This window comes from Chlorocebus sabaeus, chromosome 14 (assembly GCF_047675955.1).
Source record: "Chlorocebus sabaeus isolate Y175 chromosome 14, mChlSab1.0.hap1, whole genome shotgun sequence".
NCBI classification, from domain to species: Eukaryota; Metazoa; Chordata; class Mammalia; order Primates; family Cercopithecidae; genus Chlorocebus; species Chlorocebus sabaeus.
Window position 1 is genome coordinate 28,695,086 of NC_132917.1, and position 19,510 is coordinate 28,714,595.

The following is a 19,510-nucleotide window of genomic DNA, read 5'->3' on the forward strand; positions in this document are numbered from 1 at the left end:
AAGAGACAGCAGGCTCCACACTGTGTGAGGTGCCTGGGAGGTGAGGGTTCACTGTGGCTGTTTCCATAGGCCAGACCCCTGTCCCGCCTCTGCTTCCAGGCACAGATCTCCAGGCAGTACCTGCACTGCAATGATGAGAAGATGCAGAAGTCCCTGGGGGGCATCGTGATCCCACCCATCCCAAAGGCCAGGCCGGTTGCAGTGACTCCCTCCTGTGTGCCTGGCTCCCTGCCCAGCCCATTACCTCCAGGCCAGGGAGTCCTCACAGGCCTGAGGGCCCCACACTTGCGGTAAGAACTCTAAGTCAAGCCTTCCTTGCTGACTTCTCTCCCTCTGTCCCCCTGAGATCCACTGGGGCTCCTCATGGCCGACCCTCCATGGGGTTGAGTTCTTGGGGCACCAGGCAGGGAAAGGGCCGGGTGTTCCACCCATGAGCCACATACCTAGGGAGGTCCCAGCATGGTTGCCGGGGCTTCTCTGCCTCTTGGCTCTGGCAGGCTGGGTCAGTGGCATCACGGACAATGTCTCCAGCCTCTGTTTTCTCCCAGTGCCTTAGTGGATGAGGTTGCTGGAGAAATGAATAAAACACTAATTATTTTATCATATATATATAATTCTGAGACAGAGTCTCGCTCTGTCGCCCAGGCTGGAGTGCAGTGGTGCGATCTCAGCTCACTGCAACCTCCGCCTCCCAGGTTCAAGCGATTCTCCTCCCTCAGCCTCCTGAGTAACTGGGATTACAGGCACCCACCACCATGCCCTGGTAATTTTTGTATTTTTAGTAGAGACGGGTTTCAGCATGTTGGCCAGGCTGGTCTCGAAATGCCTGACCTCAGGTGATCTGCCCTCCTCGGCCTCCCAAAGTGCTGGGATGACAGGTGTGAGCCACCGTGCCTGGCCATGAATAAAACACTGATTATTTTAAAGCATGATATAGTTAATGGCAGCTCTTTATAATTAAATATTTTCTTAATTGATGGACACTAAAAATACAACCAGTATCGTGTGTATGGGGGACAGTCCACAAACTTTTGGACTTGAAAACGGGTCTTCATATCTTCCTCATATAAACAAGTGAGGAAAAGGATCTTTGTGTTGGTATAAATTGGGTTATGGCTTGTTAAGACAGACAGTGCCGTAGGTGGTCAGCAACATCCCCATGGTCAGTCCAGAGTGATGTCAGAGCACGTGTGTGTGAGAGTGTTTGAGTGTGTCTTTGTGTGTGCATACCTGTATGAGTGCCTGCATGTATGTGTGAGTGTATGTGTATGAGTGTGTATTTGTGCATATATGTGTGAGTGCATGCATGTATGTGAGTGCAAGAGTATGTGTGTGTATGTGTATGTGTGTGAGTGCATACGCGTGTGAGTGTACGTGTCTGTGTTTGTGTGTGCATGAGTGCAAGAGTATGTGTCTGCATGTGTGAAGTATGTGTGCATGTATGTGTATGTGTGTGAGTGCATCTGTGTGGAGTGTGTATGTGTGTGCATGTGAGTGCGTGTATGTGTATGTGAGTGTGAGTGCGTGTGTGCATGTGTATGTGAGTGCATGTGTGTGTGCATGTGTGTGGGGTGTGTGCATGTGTGTATATGTGAGACAGTGTGTTGTGAGTGCATGTGTGTGGAGTGTGTGTGCATATGTATGTGTGTGCATGTGTGTGTGTGGGGTGTGTATGTGTGCGTGTGTGAGACCGTGTGTGTGTGAGTGCGTTTGTGGAGTGTGTGTGAGAGCACGTGTGTGGGTGCATGTGTGTGGAGTGCGTGTGTGTGTGCATGTGTGTGTGTGAGAGTGCATGTGCATGAGTGCATGTGTGTGTGACGTGTGTGTGCATGTGTGTGAATGCATGGGTTTGTGTGTGTGACTACATGTGTTTGAAGTGTGTGGAGTGTATGTGCATGTGTGTGGAGTGTGTGCATGCGTGTGTATGTGTGAGAGCATGCGTGTGTGAGTGCATGTGTGTGCGTGTGTGAGTGCATGTGTGTGCATGTGTGTGCATGAGTGTGCATGTGTGTGCATGTGTGTGCATGAGTGCATGTGTGCGGAGTGTGTGCATGTATGTGTGAATGCATGTGTGTCCATGTGTGAGTGCAAGTGCATGTGTGTGCATGTGTATGTGTGTGTGCATGTGTGCATGTGTATATGGGTGTGAGTGCATGTGTGTGAGTGCATGTGAGTGCATGTGAGTGCATGTGTGTGCATGTGTATGTGTGTGAGTGCATGTGTGAGTGTGTGTGCATGCATGTGAGTGCATGTGTGTGTGAGTGCATGTGTGTGTGAGTGCATGTGTGTGCATGTGTATGTGTGTGAGTGCATGTGTGAGTGTGTGTGCATGCATGTGAGTGCATGTGTGTGAGTGCATGTGTGTGTGTGAGTGCATGTGTGTGCATGTGTATGTGTGTGAGTGCATGTGTGTGAGAGTGCATGTGTGTGCGTGTGTGTGTGTGAGTGCATGTGCGTGGAGTGTGTGTGCGTGTGCTCAGGACCTATGGGCCTGGCTCCTTCAGTGCAGTCACAATCCAGTTCCTCCTGTGACTGCTTCCCTCCCGTTTCTTGGCGCCTGATGACGGATTCTTCCATTTTTCTCACACTTCTTCATTTCCTCTGTCTCCCTGGTGCCTTCCCTCTGTGCACACACGTGTTCATGTCTTTCTCCGACCCTGTGGGGTATGGGGAGCCATCCATGAACCTGCTTCTGGATTCGTATTCTCTATTCAGTTTTCACCATCAGCCTCCTCAGACAGCAGCTTGCTCCACTGACCTCTGCCTCCTCACCATTGGACACGTCCTCCCCTTTCTTACTCAGACGCTGGCCTCTTCCTCCCCTCGGAGCAGCCTTGTCTGTGCCTCTCATGACTCGCTGGCCCCAGACCTGTGACTTTTCCTCTTATCTCCTTACTCTTGACCTTTTTGCATCATTTAAACCATGGATGGCCCTTGAATTTTTCTTCTTTTTCTGCATCCTGACTTTATACCTGCTTCTCGACCTTCCAGGCAGCTTCCTGTGTGCCCTCTTCCATTTCTGAGTTCTGCCATTCCCGAAATTGTTCCAGGGCTCTTTGTCCCCATCTCCTGTTTTCTCCTAGGGCCGTTATGTGTGTCCAAGTCTTCCAGATGGTGGGATGTGGGTGAGTTCACATCTCTTGCTCTAGCCCTGGAACCCTCCACAGTTCAGGCTACGTGTTTCCATCTTTCTGTTGGGCATTTCCAGTTTCTCCTGGCTGATGTGATCCATCACCAGAGGGAGAGACGGGGAGGCTGTGCCGCCATCATGGCAACAAGGACCACCTCGTGTTTCCCCAAACCACCCGCTCCCAAGACCTCATTGCTGTCAAGGTGCAGAGCTTCTCCTTGGCCTTCAAGTCTCAGAGTCATCTTCGACCCTTGCTCCTAGTGCCTCCTGCTCCTAACACATTTCCATAACCCCTCAAGTCTTTCTTAACAGCCATGAAAGCTCCACCCCCTTCTTCTTGCCCCTGCCTTTCCCTCTTGGTTCACACTTCCGCTTCCTTCTTGACCTTCCCTAATAGTGCCTAACCTGTCTCCTTGCAGCCCTGTGCTCTCCATCCCCATCTTTCATTTTCCTGCTTCCCCCACCGCCTTGCACACCTCTTCCATGCACTTTGCCTGTATTGACATTCCTGATTGAACGAATGCAGGGTCCTTTGTGTCAAGGACCCAGGCGCATCATGCTGAGTCTCCTTGGCCTGACATTCATGGTCCATCCAGCCCACGACCCCACAGTTCCTCCCCGCTGCCCCCCAGTGTTGCTCTGCAGGGCCTTCCTACCCTTCCAGACCCTGAGGACCTATTACCATTTCACTCATCCATCCGTCCCTTTACGAGGGGGTATGGTGCTTCCCCTCATCCATCTCTGCACCCCCAACAGCCTCTCACCCCTTTCCCCACCCGTTCATTCCGTCTTTACTGTTCCATGTCTACCTACTCTCCCTTTAAAGGGTGGCAAGGAGGGGAAGTGGCCTTCTCTGCATTGTCCGCAGGCATCCAGCCCAGGAACTGCTTCAGCCTCTCCCTTCCATTAAACAAAATAGGCAAATCTCGATTATTTAAATTTATTTTATTTTATTTGTTTTTTATTTTTTATTATTATCTTTTGAGATAGAGTCTCACTCTGTCACCCAGGCTGGAGTGCAGTGGCATGATCTTGGCTCACTGCAACCTCCGCCTCCTGGGTTCAAGCAATTCTTCTGTCTCAGCCTCCTGAGTAGCTGGGACTACAGGAGCACGCCACTATGCCTTTCTAAATTTTGTAATTTTAGTAGAGATGCAGTTTCATCATATTGGTCAGGCTGGTCTTAAACTCCTAACCTTAGGTGGTCTGCCCACCTTGGCCTCCCAAAGTGCTGGGATTACAGGCATGAGCCACTGCACCCAGCCAATTTTTTTAAATTTTTTTTTTTTTTTTAGATGGAGTCTCGTTCTGTTACCCAGGCTGGAGTGCAGTGGCTTGATCTCTGCTCATTGTAACCTCCACCTCCCTGGTTCCAGTGATTCTTCTGCCTCAGCCTCCCGAGTAGCTGGGATTACAGGCACACACCACCAGGCCTGGCTAATTTTTGTATTTTTAGTAGAGATGGGGTTTCACCATGTTGGCCAGGTTGGTCTCGAACTCCTGACCTCAGGTGATCTGCCCGCCTCGGCCTCCCAAAGTGCCGGGATTACAGGTGTAAGCCACTGCACCTGGCCCAGCCTACTTTATTTAAACCTCATTCTGTTCTTTAACCTGGAGCACCACAGGGCAGGGGCCATATGTCAAAAACCTCTGTGGCTTCCGTGGGGCCAGGATTGGTACCTGGCGTGGATTAGTTCCATAATCAATATCTGTCCTTTCCTGTCTAGTTGTGACATGGATTTCTCTTTGTTGAAAATGTGGGGTTCTCTAGTCAATGGAGGGGATGGAGGCTCTATCACCATTTCACTCATCCATCTGTCCATTTAAAAGCTGTTGACCGGGCACGGTGGCGCAAGCCTGTAATCCCAGCACTTTGGGAGGCCGAGATGGGCGGATCACGAGGTCAGGAGATCAAGACCATCCTGGTTAACACGGTGAAACCCCGTCTCTACTAAAAAATACAAAAAACTAGCTGGGCGAGGTGGCGGGCACCTGTAGTCCCACCTACTCGAGAGGCTGAGGCAGGAGAATGGCATAAACCCAGGAGGTGGAGCTTGCAGTGAGCTGAGATCTGGCCACTGCACTCCAGCCTGGGCGACAGAGTGAGACTCCGTCTCAAAAAAAAAAAAAAAAAAAAAAAAAGCAAAAAAAAAAGCTGTTAAGCACCTACTATGTGCCAGGTGCTATGAACTCAAAGCCAAATAGGCCATAATCTGTGTGCTCCAGGAGCTCATGAGAGATACCTCTCAGGAAGTCATCAAGGTGAAGTTCAGAGAGCTGGGTGTGTAGGCGAAGGCTGCCTGTCATGTTGGTGACCCAGGAGAAAGAGATCTGAATGACACCAGGCAGACTTCTGAGGAAAGGGTGAGCGCACACTTGTGAGATGGAGATGGAGGTGGAAGAGGGAGAGACGGAAGGAGGAGTGAGCCCCTGCATCCTTGAGTGACAGCCTGCGGGGTGGGGGTGAAGGGCCTGTGTGCCAACTGAGAGGTGGGAGCTTCATCCTCCTGTGAGGAGGTGCCACCAAAGGCTTTTGGGTGTGAACATGGCACCTGCTGTGACTTAGAAAGGCCATGTTGGCAACCTCAGAGTGGCATGGACTGTGTAGATGGAGGTGGGGCTGCTGCAGGAATCCAGGGAGAAGGCAAAGGGTGCCTGAACAGGGCAGAGGCAGGGACTGTGTGGGGTGAGGATGCAGAGGTGGGGGTGGGGCGGGACGAATGGTAGGGCTAAGCCACCGGCTGGATGTGGGCTGAAGACGGGGGAGCTGAGACCATGCCTGAGTTCCTGGCTTCAGCTGCTGGACAGATACCAGCACCCTTCCCGGAGACAGGGGATAGGAGAAGAGGCAGGTGCTGGGGACAGTGTGAGGCCACTCTTGGACACACTTAGACGTTTGGGCTGGAGCAGGGAGGGGCTCTTGCTGGAAACAGGGCTTTGCTGCCTCTGCCCCGCCCACCTCATTGGGGCCTGAGGAGGAGCCGGAGCGGTGGTGGGTTTTCTGTGAGGTTCACAGAGGGTGCAGTGGGGCTGCCACGTGCAGGAAGGCAGGGTCCCTGATCGATGTGGCCTGTCTTGGCCTCAGTCCTTTCTGCTGAGGAGTCGCTAGAAAAGGGGAGGGCAAGAGGCTTCCCCAAGGTCCACAGCTTGAGAGAAGCTGAGCCAAGTCCTCTGAGGCCAAATCTCTTGCTCAGAGCAGGTGTGTGTGTGTTGTAGGGGGTGGGGTCGGGGGGAGGCTGCAGCTCAGGGCCCCAAGCCAAGGCATGAGCAGGATGAGGCCAGGCCTTGGAGAAGGGGGCGGCATTGGGGTTTTTGGCATCCTGTGCTCACCTCAGGCAGCCTGGGACCCCCATGAGCTCCTAGAAGCCAAGGGCAACAGTGTGGACTTTGACGCTCCACTTCCCTTCCCCGCCTGCCTCCAATCCTGTTAGTGCCGTTGGGCAGTGATTGGGCAGTGGTGGGTTACAATGGCAAAGGTCTAGGGGATGGGCTCCCCAGGTCAGGGGTACCCTGGGGCATTCACTTACTATCTCCAGCCCACACAATCCCTCCCTGTGGGTCCAGACCCAAGAGGCTGGGCCTGGCCCTGGGAGCAATGGCGAGTCCCTGCTGATCTAGGCCCAGACTGAAGCTCTGCTCCTCCCATGGACCCAGGTTCCCCTGACCTCCACAGTCCCCAAGGATCAGGGTTCCCCTGGATCCAGGCAGGCACTGAGGTGGGCTGTCCTACCGCCTCTCCTGCAGCCTGGCCTGGACTGTGATCCTCTGAGGCCAGAGCATGGGATGTTATGTTCCTGTCCCATTGCTGTGGCTTGTTACTCCGTCATCCCCGCAGTGGGTCCTGATGTTCGCTGAGAAGGGAAAGCCATGTGGGATGCTACAGGGCTGGTCTCCATGGGAACCTGAGCTCCCGGAGGGCAGGGAGTGTCATGTCTTATGGACACTCCATTCCCAGTGTCTAGAATGGTGCTTGACACATAGTAGGTCTTCAGCAAATACCTGTTGAATAAGTAAATGGTGCTTCCAACTTAAGAAATTACAATTAAAACCAGTGCCAGGGATGCCACTGTTTTCCCTTCCTGTGGGTAACTGGGATTTAACTTCTAGTACAAAACGGTGGTGACTTCCTGTCACAGCAAAGGGGGTCAACCCCCCCAGTCCCTGGGGGATGGGAGATGGGGGGATAGGGATTACAATCATGAGGAGTGGACTGTTTAGGGGTCCCTGAGCTCTCACGGGGTTGGGGCAGCTTGGAGAACTTGAGCTCAGTGCTCTCTGAGCTGAGGCAGTTTACCCTTGTCTGCTGCAGCTGCTCTCGGTTCCACAGGCCCAAGCAGCCCAGCGGGAGGGTGGGGGCTTCCTTTAAGCCAGCAGTTTCCGTATGGGTGTTGGCCTCCTGGGGAATGGGTGAGCTGCACTGCCAGGAAGTGGGGCTGAACCTGGCCTGGTGGTCAGTCTGCCCTTGTGTTTGCAGAGGGAGCTGTATCTCCTGCAGCTTGAATCCTGGGCCAAGAGCCTCTGCAGGGATAACAGTGCCCTCCCCTCTGTCCCCCATCTTGGCCATTGCCCCATCCTGGAGCCACCCTGGGCTCCCCCAGCAGTGTCTGTGGCTGGCCGTCCCTCGTGATGCTTTTCTCTCCCCCATTCTTTTAAGATTGGCTCGGGAGAGTGGGCCTCTGGAGAAGACCCCTGCATCTGTGGGTACGTATTTTCCATGCACACCTCCCTTTGTTATTCGACTCTCTGCATTCCTGGGCTGGGTCATGGAAACAGAATTAGGGCCAGAGGAGATCTGAGAGCTCTTGTGTCTGGGCCCTTCATTTCACAGCAGGAAGCTGAAGTCACCGGAGGTCTAACTGGAGGGTGGCAGCAGGCCCAGGCGAGGTGTGGAAGAGAAGTGACATTTATGGGCACCTGCTCGGGTACATCAGGTGTGTTGACATACACCAGTTTGTGCAGCCACTGCCTCGATAAGAGAGACGATGCTTGCCCTGTGTGACAGACGAGCTGGCACACGAAGGCTCTGTGAACAGGATGTTCTCCCTGCTCGCTGAGGCCCTTCAGGCTTGCAGTCAAGTTCCCATGGCTCCAAAGCTGGGGTCTTGACACATCAAGCAGCTGCCCCTTGCAATGTGTTAAGCAAGTAGAGAGAATATTCCTCACCTAGAGAATGAGAAGGTAAACCAGAGTCCACAAACCTCAGCCAACCGGCCCCAGGAGCTTTAGCTGTCCGGGCATAGGGCCAGCACAGGATTGAGGCGAGGAGAGGGAACAGGGCAAGGTAGGAGGCCTTTAAAGAGGGAGGAAGGATCCTTCCTGGGTTGAACTCTATGGGGAGGTGGGACTGGTGGATGGAAGCTGAGCCTCTGCTGCAGGACACGCCGAGCCCAGGCCATGGTAGGGAAGATTTGGAGACAGCCGCTCTGCTGCCCGGCAGGAGGGGTGGCCTCCCCAGGACCAGCTTCCTGGCAGGTCACTCTGCTAATCAGCTCCGCTGGTGGGGCAGTTTGGGGAAGAGGGGTGGCTGTTGCCCAAAGAGGCCCTGGGATCAAGACACAAAGCTGGGCCTGGCACAGAAACCTCTGCGGCAGCTGCTTCTCCCCGGCTCCCGGGCCAGGCTGCAGCAGGGTGAGCTCAGGCAGTCTGTGGCGAAATGCACTGGCACCCTGAGTGACCTTAAGAGCTAACCCAGAGGATGCTGGTGTGGGGGCTGGGCCAGGAGACCCCAGGCAGTAAGCACTTCCTCCCCTGGCTCTCCAGCTTGCTGTTTGAGAACCAGGTCACCAGGGGCCTGTGGCAGGGGCAGGCTGCTCAGACAAGGCTTTCCAGGGCATACCTTTGGGGTGCAGGTGACGAAATGACATAAAAAGTAGTTAAGTCCTTAAAGGGCTCTCTGCCCTCTGGCTGGCAGCTGGGCTGACACTGCCCTCTATGTGCAACATGCCTAGTACATGGTAGGGGCTCACAGGGTCTTGTCTGAAGCTGGGGGCTTCCTCACATCTGTGGCATTCCTGCAGTCCTTGCCCTGGCCAGATGGTGCCTACCACATGTGCCCTCTGCCCTGCCTCTTACCTCTGGGCAGATGAAGCTTCAAAGCCCCTCTTTCCCCTTGGCCCTTGATCCTTCTCCTTGCACCAAGCAGAGGAATCCTTTGCAGAAGCCGTGGGCTGGGCAGAGGACCCGGGTGACCTGGGAGCTCCGCAGGGGCCCCAGATGTAAGATGTCTTTTCCAGCCACAGGCAGCCTCAGCTGGTGACCCCATCTCAGCAGACCCCTGACTTGCAGGTTCACCCAAGGATGGTGAGCTCAAAATCCTGTGAGTGGCAGAAAATGAATGAACCTGTTTGAGCCCTGCCTTCATAATGAGAAATGTACCTTTAAAATCCGCTGATGGGGAAAATATGAATGACAAAGCAATACTGTGGATTTGATGCCATCAAGTGGAAGTGAATGGGTATTTTATCCATCCCAAGAGCATTTGAAGGTTACTGGCTGTAGTAAGGTTCTCTAGAGGGATGGAACTAGTAGGATATCTGTCTCTATATAAGGGAGTTTATTAGGGAGAATTGGCTCACATGATTACAAGGTGAAGTCCCACAAGAGGCCGTCTGCAAGCTGGGGAAGAGAGAGGCTGGTAGTGGCTCAGTCCAAGTTCGAAAGCCTCCAACCAGGGACGCCAACAGGGCAGCCTTCAGTCTGTGACCAAAGGTCCGGGAGCCCCTGGCGTGCCACTGGTGCAAGACCCAGAGTCCAAAGGCCAAAGAACCTGGAGTCTGATGTTCAAGGGCAGGAGGAGTAGAAGGAAGCATCCAGCAGGGGAGAAAGCAGGCAGCCAGAAGACCCTGCAAGCAAGGTGATCCCACCTTCTTCCATCTGCTTTGTTCTAGCTGTGATGGTAGCTAGCAGCTGATTGGATGTCGCCCACCCACATTGAGGGTGGGTCCTCCTCTCCCAGTCCGCTGGCTCCAATGTCAATCTCTTCTGTCAACGCCTTCACAGACACACCCAGAAACAATACTTTACCAGCTATGTAGGCATCCAATCCAGACGGCACCTATTATTAACCTTCACACCGGCTCTCAGCTTTCCCATCTGTGAAATGAGACTGGACTAGTGTTAGTTCTCTGGTCCTGGCAACTCTGCCCTTTCCTGCTGCGTCATGCTTTCAGGCAAGCCCGCAGTCATATGAAAGCATTGGTGGGCCCATTTTGTTTTTTCTTTTCCTGCCGTACAAACCTCCCAGGACAGATACACTTACATTCTCAGGAAATGTCTTACATCTCCTGGATAACACATCTGGCCCTGTTTCCCGCCCAGCCTCCCCACTTCTGCACCTATGCTGGTCCACAGGTAGTCCGCCCCATGCCTGCCAGTGCTGCCCTGTACAGTAAACCTAACTCAGGTCTTGCTCCATCGAGGAAGAATTGAGGGTGCGGGGCTTAGCAGTAGAGTTGAGCCAGCCACAGGGTCAGTGAGCTCAGGAGGGACCTGGGTGTTTCAGCTCCACCCCTGTTCTCAACCCCTCAGAGCCAAAACCTTTGGCCTCACCCATCAGAGACAGGCCTGCCGCTGCCAAGAAGCCTGCCCTGCCTTTTTCTCAGTCTGCTCCCACGCTGACAGCCTTCTCCTTTGAACATGCCAAAGAAGCCTGCCCTTTGCTGAAAGAAGAGGACCGGAAGGAGATCAACACCAAGGTACCGGGGGAGTGGGAGGAGGAGGAAGTGGGGCTGGAGTGGACTGCAGGCTGCATGAAGGCAAGCATCTGAAGTATTCAAGAGTGGGACCAGCCACAGAGCAGAGCAAGGAGAATCTGAGGTAGCCACCGCAGACCGGGTTAGGGTAGGGGCGGGAGAAAGGATAGGGGCTGGAAGTGGGGTGGGGACCTAGGTGCAGGGAAGACTACAGAGGGTTGCTGAGGGGTAGGAGGGAGGAAGGAAGGAGGACAGGGAGGTTGCACAGGGCTCAGGAGGAAGCCGGATGTGGGGGAGAGAGCAGGCCGCCTTAGGTGAACTGGGCTACGTGGTTTGAACTAACACCCAACATAGCAAATGAGAGGCAGTTGACTCAGGTCTGATCAGCCATGGGCTGTGCTCCACGGACTGGCAAATACCTCATACTTCTCAGCTGGCCTTGGAAGGTGGTCATTTCCCTGGTTTGAACGAATTTAGTGAAGCTTGGGGAGTCACTGTAGTGAGGAGCCTGTGCTCATTCTTTGAAACGGAGAACATTCCAGGTCAAGAAGCATATCTTGAAGGCCTCCTGGGTGCGTATTCTCTGTTAGAGACTGGTGGCTGTGTAAGTCATCACCGCAGCCCTCCCACCGTAGAGAGGACCACAGAACATGAAACACAAACATTCAGTGCAGCGAAATGAGCTCCACCCCGCTTCTGCGCTCCCTCCCGTGGCCACATCGTAGGCCTTGGCATTCTAAAGTGTGTCCCCCCACCATGGTCTCAATTTCAAGCATCCCATTGGCTCACCACCCTCTCCTGTTGTTCTGCTCAATCCAGCTAATCCTTCAGTTCCAACACTTGTTCCCTCTCTGGCATCAACGATATTCTCGTTGAAATGGGATCATTGCTATCAGCGTATTAACTCTCTGTTACCTCTCTTATTTTAAGAAAGCAAAACAAAACCAAGACAAAATGATTGCTGTGTCTCTTTTCTCTCCTGAGTCCACGCCTAACAGGCATTAGTCCACACTCCCCATTGAAACTGCCCACGTTGGAGTCGCCAATGACCTTCATCTTCCCAAATGTAGCCATGGTTAGTCCTCGTCTACTTTGACCCCACCACAGCTTTTGACACGACTTGTGTCTCATCCTTGAATTCTCCAGCCAGGGATAGGGGCAAGGGGTGGCTCTTTTCTGGTCCTGACTACATGAAAGGCAGCTCCTTTCCAGCCCTTCCTGGCTGCCACCTCCTCATCTCCCCGGCCTCTGGATGCTGAAACTCCCCCAGCGCTCAGCCCTCTGGCCTCTCGTCTATTTATACTGACCCACTAGATCCTCATCCAGTCCAGACATTAAGTACCATCTCTATGCTGAGGACTCCCACACCTCCCTCGCCAGCCTAGACCTTCCCTTGACCTCCAGACTAACATATTTAGCTGCTACTCAATATCTCTACTTAAATGCCTAATTATATTTCTAACTTACTGTGTCTAAAACTCAACCCTTGAATGCTCACCTCACAAAACCTCCTGTCTCCTCAGGGGACCCACTCAACTCCAGCCTTCCAGTGGCTCAGGTCAACCATCTCGGGCATCCTTGGCTCCTCTCTTCCTCTCTTGCCCTGCACTTCATATATCAGTGAAGAGAGTGAGCTGCACCTTAGAAGCATGTTCAGAATCTGCCCACCCCACCACCCCCCATCGCCGTCCAAGCCCCGCCGCCTCTTGACTGGATGTTCAGCTGCCTCCTAACCACTCTTCCTGCTTCCAGGGTGAGGCTAGCTGCAGACTCTTCCTGCGCAGCAGCTGGCATGAGCCTCAGAGAAATGGAAGTTAGAACATTCTATGGATGTGGAAGATATTATCATTGGGAAGGGTGAAGGGAACACAGGAAGTCTTGATTCTATTTTGACAACTTACGAGTTGTTCTTGCATCTTAAACGATTTCAAAATAAAAAATTATAAAAAACAACACTTAGAGACAGTCCCCAACAGTGGAAGTCAGATCATGTCACTCCTCTGCTCAAAACCTTAAACGGCTTCCTGTGTCCTTCAGAGGAGAAGCCCAGTCCTTTCCTTGACCCATGTGATGTGGATCCTGCCCAATCTTGTGTCCTGTCACTTCTCTGACTCAGAGAGCTCAGCCAGTGTCCACCCCCCGACTGTCCCCAACCAGCCAAGCACACCTGGCCTCAGAGCTTTTGCACTCACTCCCTCTGCTTTGAACAATTCTAGAAATCTGTGGGGCTGGTCTCCTTCCTTTATTTCTGTCTCCACTTAAGCTTCACCTCCTCGGGGAGTCCCTCAGGACCTTCTAGGCTAAAAGCCACTGTCATCTCTGTCTCTTTTCTTTCAGCACATGCTGCCTGATATCAGCATTCGGCCTGTTTATTGTCTCTCCCCCACACCTCGAAGCTCTTAAGGCGCAAGGATTTGTCTTTTTTCTACACTTCCAGGACAGCAATGGGCACACAGGAGACATATTTTTGATGACTGAATGTTGATGATTGAATGATTGGAGGTTAATAGAGTTTGCCTTGACCTTGTGCCAGATCCAAGTCACCATCTCCAAGTCCGCCCGGGAGAAGATGCGGCTGAAGCAGATGAAGGAGATGGAGCTGCTCCGGAGGCCGGAGGAGCCCAGGACACAGCGGAAGCTCACTCCCCAGGGCCTGGGCTCCCGGAGAGCCTTCATGAAGGAAGGTACTGGGTGCCTGGTGTGGGATTTGCTCAGGCTGGGGGAGCTAAGTCCACTCTCTCATAGCCTGCTGATGGGTCCATTTTCTTTTTCAAAGTTTTTATTATTATTTATGTATTTATTTAGAGATGGGGCCTTGCTCTGTGGCCCATGCTAAAGGGCAGTGACACAATCACAGCTCACCCCAGCCTCAAACTCTTGGGCTCAAGGGATCCTCCCGCCTCAGCCTCCCAGGTAGTGGGAAATATAGACGTGTGCTACCATGCCTGGCTAAGTTCTTTTACATTTTCTGTAGAGATGGGCATCTCCCTTTGTTGCCTAGGCTGGTCTTGAACTCCTGGTCTCAAGCCATCCTCCTACCTCAGCCTCCCAACATGTTGGGGGTACTGGCTTGAGCTACCGTGGCCAGCCATGGGCCCATTTTCAAAGGAAAACATTGAGGCCAGGGGAAAGCAGACCTGCTTAGTCCTAGGACTTTCTCTGTGTCCACAGGCCTCCTTCCCCTCCAAGGCAGCGGGACCCTGTCTGTGCCCACTAGGCTGAGTGGCCCACGCAGAAACGATGTCAGCGTTATCCTGAGGAAGCAGGCCAGCCGGACCTCCCTGCCCAGCATTCCCGTCAGCCAGCAGGAGGCCCGCTTTGTCCGCCACGCCTCAGGTGGGCAGGCCCAACTGGCAGGCACAAGTGTCCCTCTGCCCATGCTGCCTCGGGATGCCCTGAGGCATGGCAAAGGTGACCTCGGTGGCTTTGCTTCTGCCCCTTGTCCATGTTAGACCAGGAGGCAGCCTGGGGTGGTGGCTGCCTTGCCAGAGAGAGAAACAGTGTTAGGGACTCATCATTGTCTACAGGCTGGGCTGGGGACCCAGGATATCACAACTGGAGTTGTGATGTGCCCAGCCTGTGTGACATGTCCTGGAGGAGTGACCAGTGCACCAGGGCCAAAGACACTAGACAACAGCCCCCAAGGAAGCAGCTGAGAACAGCAGAAACAGGATGAGAGGATTGGGGAAGACCTCAGTTTCTTTCCTGTTGCTTCGTAAAATGTCAGGGCTGGACAGCACTGGCTACAGACAGGAATCAGAGGGTCCAGAGCTTCTACCAGGGCACCTCAGGAATCATGCCTGGGACATGGGGACACTCTGTCCCCATTCTACCAGGGGAGTTTCTATTTTGCCTCTTTTTTTTTTTTTGTATACTGGGCATTCATGTGAGATTTCATTTGGAAAGATTTTGCTACTGAAAAAAACTTAAAAACAGTCAGCTTGGTTCAGAGTTTCTTTAAGTGTGGGATGTGATGGTAAATGATCATAGACTAGAGCATAGACTAGATCATAGACATATAATTTCCGTGCTATAAATAATGCCAGCTCACCTCCCTTTTCAATTCTCTTTCTATCCTTTCAATTGTCTCAAGTAGAAAGTCTGAATTTGGTGCTAGTCTTTAGCACCTCTCTTTTTATTTTTATTTTATTATTTTTTATAATAAAGAGGTTTAACTGGTTCATAGTTCCACAGGCTATACAGGAACCATACTCGCTTCTGCTGCTGGCAAGGCCTCAGGAAACTTACAATCATGGTAGCACCTGTCTTTTTAAACAAGGAGATCCTCTTTCAGGCTCAAAGACAGAAGCTGCCTGCAAATTTTTTAGCTAGAGTTCTTAACAATGTTTTACTTTCATTGTAAATATTTATCATATTCTATGACAATGTTAGTTTATGGTAGTGACAGAAAGTTCCCTTTAAAGTTAAATTCTTTAGGATTTGAAATTCTTTTGTGATTTGAAGAAAAGTACAATGTAAATGAAAGGGCAGGCTATTGAAAGATATGGCAAAAATAATGAAAGTGGTAATTGAATGATATGATTGATCCTGAGAACTATTGATCTATATAACCCAACCCACTCTTTTTTTTTTTTTTTTTTTTTTCAAGACAGAGTCTCACTCTGTCGCCCAGGCTGGAGTGCAGTGGTGTGATCTCTGCTCACGGCAACCTCCGCCTCCTGGGTTCAAGTGATCTTGCCTCAGCCTCCTGAGTAGCTGGGACTTCAGGTGCATGCCACCATGGCCCAATTAATTTTTGTATTTTAGTAGAGATGGGGTTTCACCATATTGGCCAGGCTGGTCTCGAACTTTTGACCTCAAGTGATTTGCCCACCTCAGCCTCCCAAAGTGCTGGGATTACAGGTGTGAGCCACCATGCCTGGCCAACCCACTCATTTTACAGCAGCAGAACTGAGACCTAGTGATGTAAAGGCCACCCAAGTTCACTCAAGGTCATGGTGCCCGGTAGTACCACCATCTAAAGATCACTAGACTGAGACTTTGGCTAGTGATGCTTGACCCAGGATAGTCTGTTGTCCCTCTTTATTTGAACTGTTTATGTTTGGCAGGTGAGCGGGTAGGCAGAAATAAAATCAAGTAGGTTAGGTTGTTGGAGTTAGGAAAAAAAGGCCAACATTCTCCTCTTACAACCATCCTGGAAGCTGCATTTGAATCCTCCTCATCTTCCTCTCTCCTCACAGTGAACGAAGAATCCCTTAACTTGCTTTATAGTTTGGGTTTTTAGTCTGGCTGGAAATGATAGTATTTCAGGATTGTAAACCTGCTTGTCCTCCTGATTCTCCTAATATGTCCTGTGAGGGTGTTGGAAGTAAGAGCTAGGAGTCACAAAGAAAATGAGCACTCAAATAAAGGATTTCCTTAGGGAGGCAAATTTACTTCCGCAGAAGGCTGCTGCTCATTCTTCTAGTGCGCAAGAGCACACCCAACAAAGGAGGGAAGCGGTTTTTATCCCTAACGCAGTCAGTCCCTACTACTGTGTCCGGTCCCCATTGGCTGGGGTCAGACAGCACAATCTAAGCTGATCCGGACTGGCTACTTCACATGGGGGTGGGGTGGGGGTGGGGCTCCAGCGGCGGGAAGAGCAGTTTTGGAACGGAGGACGTCAAATAAGGATCAGATGTGGGTTGTTACAGATTGGGAACAGGTGTGGGTTACAGATTGGGAATGGCTGGAAAGTTGTTTACCGTAACTAGGGGCATGGAGGCAAGGAAGTTAAGCTTTGAAAATAGAGGACAGGTGGGAACTTTGAAGAGGAACTCACTGTTTCCAACAAGGAGCTGGCCATTCTTGGGAGACTGGGTTGGTTTAGGTGAGCTCAGCTCAGGAGCTGTTCAATTTCTTCTGTTTTGTGTGTGAAAAATAGAAATGACTGAACCAGAAGGCACAAATATGAACCTGACAGGAAAGCTGTCAGACATAGGGCAAAGGGGGAGGCCACACAAGCCCTCAAGACACTGGAGGCTGGAGGCCCCCTGCCAATGCCTTTTGTGGGTTTGTTTTTAAGTCCAGTGGATGCTAAATGCCCCTGCAGGGTGTGGGGAAGGCGGGGAAGGCGGGGAAAGGGGCAGCGGGGCAGGAGGCTGGTTTGCTCTCTCCAGAAGACTGAGCCTTATTTTGAGAGCGTTGCAGACAACATGTCATTCATGTCCGTGCTGCCCAGGGAAGGACGGGGAGGTTGGATGTTACCTTCTGCCTTTCAGAGAGTGACTGAAAGAACTGATTAAGAGACCGTTCCACTTGCCAAGGGCAGTGCTGAAAAGAGAGTCCAAGAGTGAGGGCTTTGTGTCTCCACTTTTTTTTTTTTTTTTTTTTTTGAATCCCTGAGACTGAATCTCATTCTGTTGCCCAGGGTGGAGTGCAGTGACATGATCTCGGCTCACTGCAATCTACGCTTCCCGAATTCAAGCGATTCTCCTGCCTCAGCCTCCCAAGTATTTGGGATTACAGGCATGTACCACTATGCCCAGTTAAGTTTTGTATTTTTAGTAGAGACAGGGTTTCACTATGTTGGGCAGGCTGGTGTTGAACTCCTAACCTCAGCTGATCCGCCCGCCTCGGCCTCCCAAAGTGCTAGGATTACAGGTGTGAGCTACTGTGCCCGGCTGTGCCTCCACATTCAGTAAAGGGCTTCTTCTCCACTCAGACTTCCCCAGTACCTCCAGATGTACTGTGATGAAAATCATCCTGGTGGAGGTGAAGCTCAGAAGAAAACTTGCCAGGAAGGAAGATGTGGTAGTGAGAGCTCCGGACTGGGAGGGGAAGCTTCTTGTCCTGGCTGTGCTGACAGAGGAGCCGAGGGGCTATGGAGGGTCCCCCACCCTCTCTGGGCCTCTGAGACCTTAACTGTGTGATCAGGGCATTTGGCTAGACAGAGGCCCTGTAATTCCTTCCTGTCCTAGGAGTTTCTGATTCCAGCATCTGTCCACAGGGCAGGAGAGCCTAGGAAACATGACAACCTGCTTGTTGTGGGTTGCTGCATGTGTGGCTGCATCTGGACCATGTGGGTGCCAGTTAGCTACATTGCCTTCCTCCAGCCATCTGCTCTTGGACCCTTCCCTGCTCATGGGCAACCTCACAAAAGGCTGGATAGCAGGAGGGAGGGAGGAGGCGCTGACCACATGGGCCTCTGGTTGGGGATGAGGTTAGACTGCCACCAAAGTGAGTAGGGAGATCATTCATTGATGGCTGAGGGGGCCCCACCCCACCACAGATGGGGCAGGTTTGGAGGTGTCCCCCTGACTGGGGGGTTTTTGTCCCATGACATCACGTGGCTTATCACAAGTCCGTTTATAAGAATCACATTGGCAAGGGCAGGAAGGGGAAAAGTCAGTCAAAGGTAGAGTGAGGAGGTCTTCATGGCTCCTGGGGAGGGAAGCCCAGGCGCTGGGTTCTTAGCCTCACCAGGCACTTCCCCTTGTACACCCTCCCTGTTAGGTGGGCTCAGGGTGGTGGCATGGCCTCCCAAGGTGAGCGGTGGCAGAAGCAGCCACTCAGGCTCTTGCCTGTCCTGCTGTGTGAAGCCTGCTGTTTCTTTCCTGTGAATGCAGCTAACTCATTACCTGCGGTGCTCACATTTGGTTCTCCTGAATGGGAAGAAGAGGAGGAGATGGATCTTAGAGGCTGTAAGGAGTTGAGGCCTTTCTCGAACCCGGAGCTGGGGCTGATGGATGCACTCCAGTGCCTCAACAGCAGTGACTGGTGAGGAGATGCCTCCACCATGTGCTGTGTTCCGGCCAGAAGCAGGGGCTGTTGCAGAATAGCTTCTGCCCCTCAACTTCCCTCCTCTCCCACTCTGGGGTTCCAGCACCACGGAGGGTAAAAGCCAGTTTGGAGGGAGGACTGTGTGCATGCATATAGATATGCGTGTGTTTATGTGCATGTGTGCATGACTGTGAGGTGCTCCTGGCTTCATGAGTGTGCCCTGGGACCCTCCAAGCAGCCTATGCATGGCTCTGTGATGTCTGTGATGTGCCAAAGTCAGGCATGGCAAGGATGCATTTGATTCCACACCGTGGGGCCCAGGAAAGGCTGCAACCCTTTATTTCTCTGAATGAAATGGAATCTGCTCCAAGCGCTCCTCCCACTGTGGGGACACAGGACCGTGGTCATGAGCAAAGCAATGCCTCAGGCTCCAGAACATTTGTGAGGAGCCCTCCCTGCCTTTAGTCCTCCCTGTTCAAGTGCCTTTTATTGAAGGTGTTGGCTTTGCATCGAGGACCCAGATAGGTCCTGGGGATGGGCTTCCATACAGCACTGTCAGAGCTGAGGGCTGGCCAGAGGCCACATAAAACTGGCTTTTACTGAGTGGTTAGGATTCCAGGCCAGGGTGTTACCCCAGGAAACTCTACTCTGAGGCCATGGAATGGCACCCTGCTGTGGGTGAGGGTGGACTGTGATGCTGTGTGATGTGGGGCCCCTAGTCTGCAGAGGGGTGGGGCTCCTTCCGCCCCACCACCTGCAACTGGCCTTGCTTCTCAGGCAGATGAAGCAGAAGGGCCTGGTGAGCATCCAGCGCCTGGCAGCCTGTCACTCAGAGGTCCTCACCGGGAGGCTGCACGACGTGTGCTTGGCGGTGACTGGGGAGGTGAGGCCCCCCAGCCTGTGTGCTGTGCATTTGGCCCCACCGCGGCTGCTCGATGCAATCCGCTAGCAGCTGTGGAGGGGCTGT

General features: G+C 52.5%; 1 protein-coding gene across 5 annotated transcripts in view; it reads left to right on the plus strand.

Moving 5' to 3' along the window:
• The window catches only part of TOGARAM2 (TOG array regulator of axonemal microtubules 2), a 70,306-nt gene that overhangs the window by 22,309 nt on the left and 28,487 nt on the right, over window positions 1-19,510 (plus strand). For all 5 annotated transcript variants that reach the window (XR_005243115.2, XM_007971062.3, XM_073022890.1 and 2 more), the window contains 7 exons: window positions 100-290; window positions 7,785-7,831; window positions 10,658-10,824; window positions 13,355-13,505; window positions 13,993-14,157; window positions 18,390-18,540; window positions 19,321-19,426. Coding sequence is in view for 4 of the 5 variants with exons in the window: in XM_007971062.3 (XP_007969253.3) it covers window positions 100-290; window positions 7,785-7,831; window positions 10,658-10,824; window positions 13,355-13,505; window positions 13,993-14,157; window positions 18,390-18,540; window positions 19,321-19,426 (978 nt within the window). In the remaining variant the exon portion in view is untranslated. The remainder of the gene's footprint in view (window positions 1-99; window positions 291-7,784; window positions 7,832-10,657; window positions 10,825-13,354; window positions 13,506-13,992; window positions 14,158-18,389; window positions 18,541-19,320; window positions 19,427-19,510) is intronic.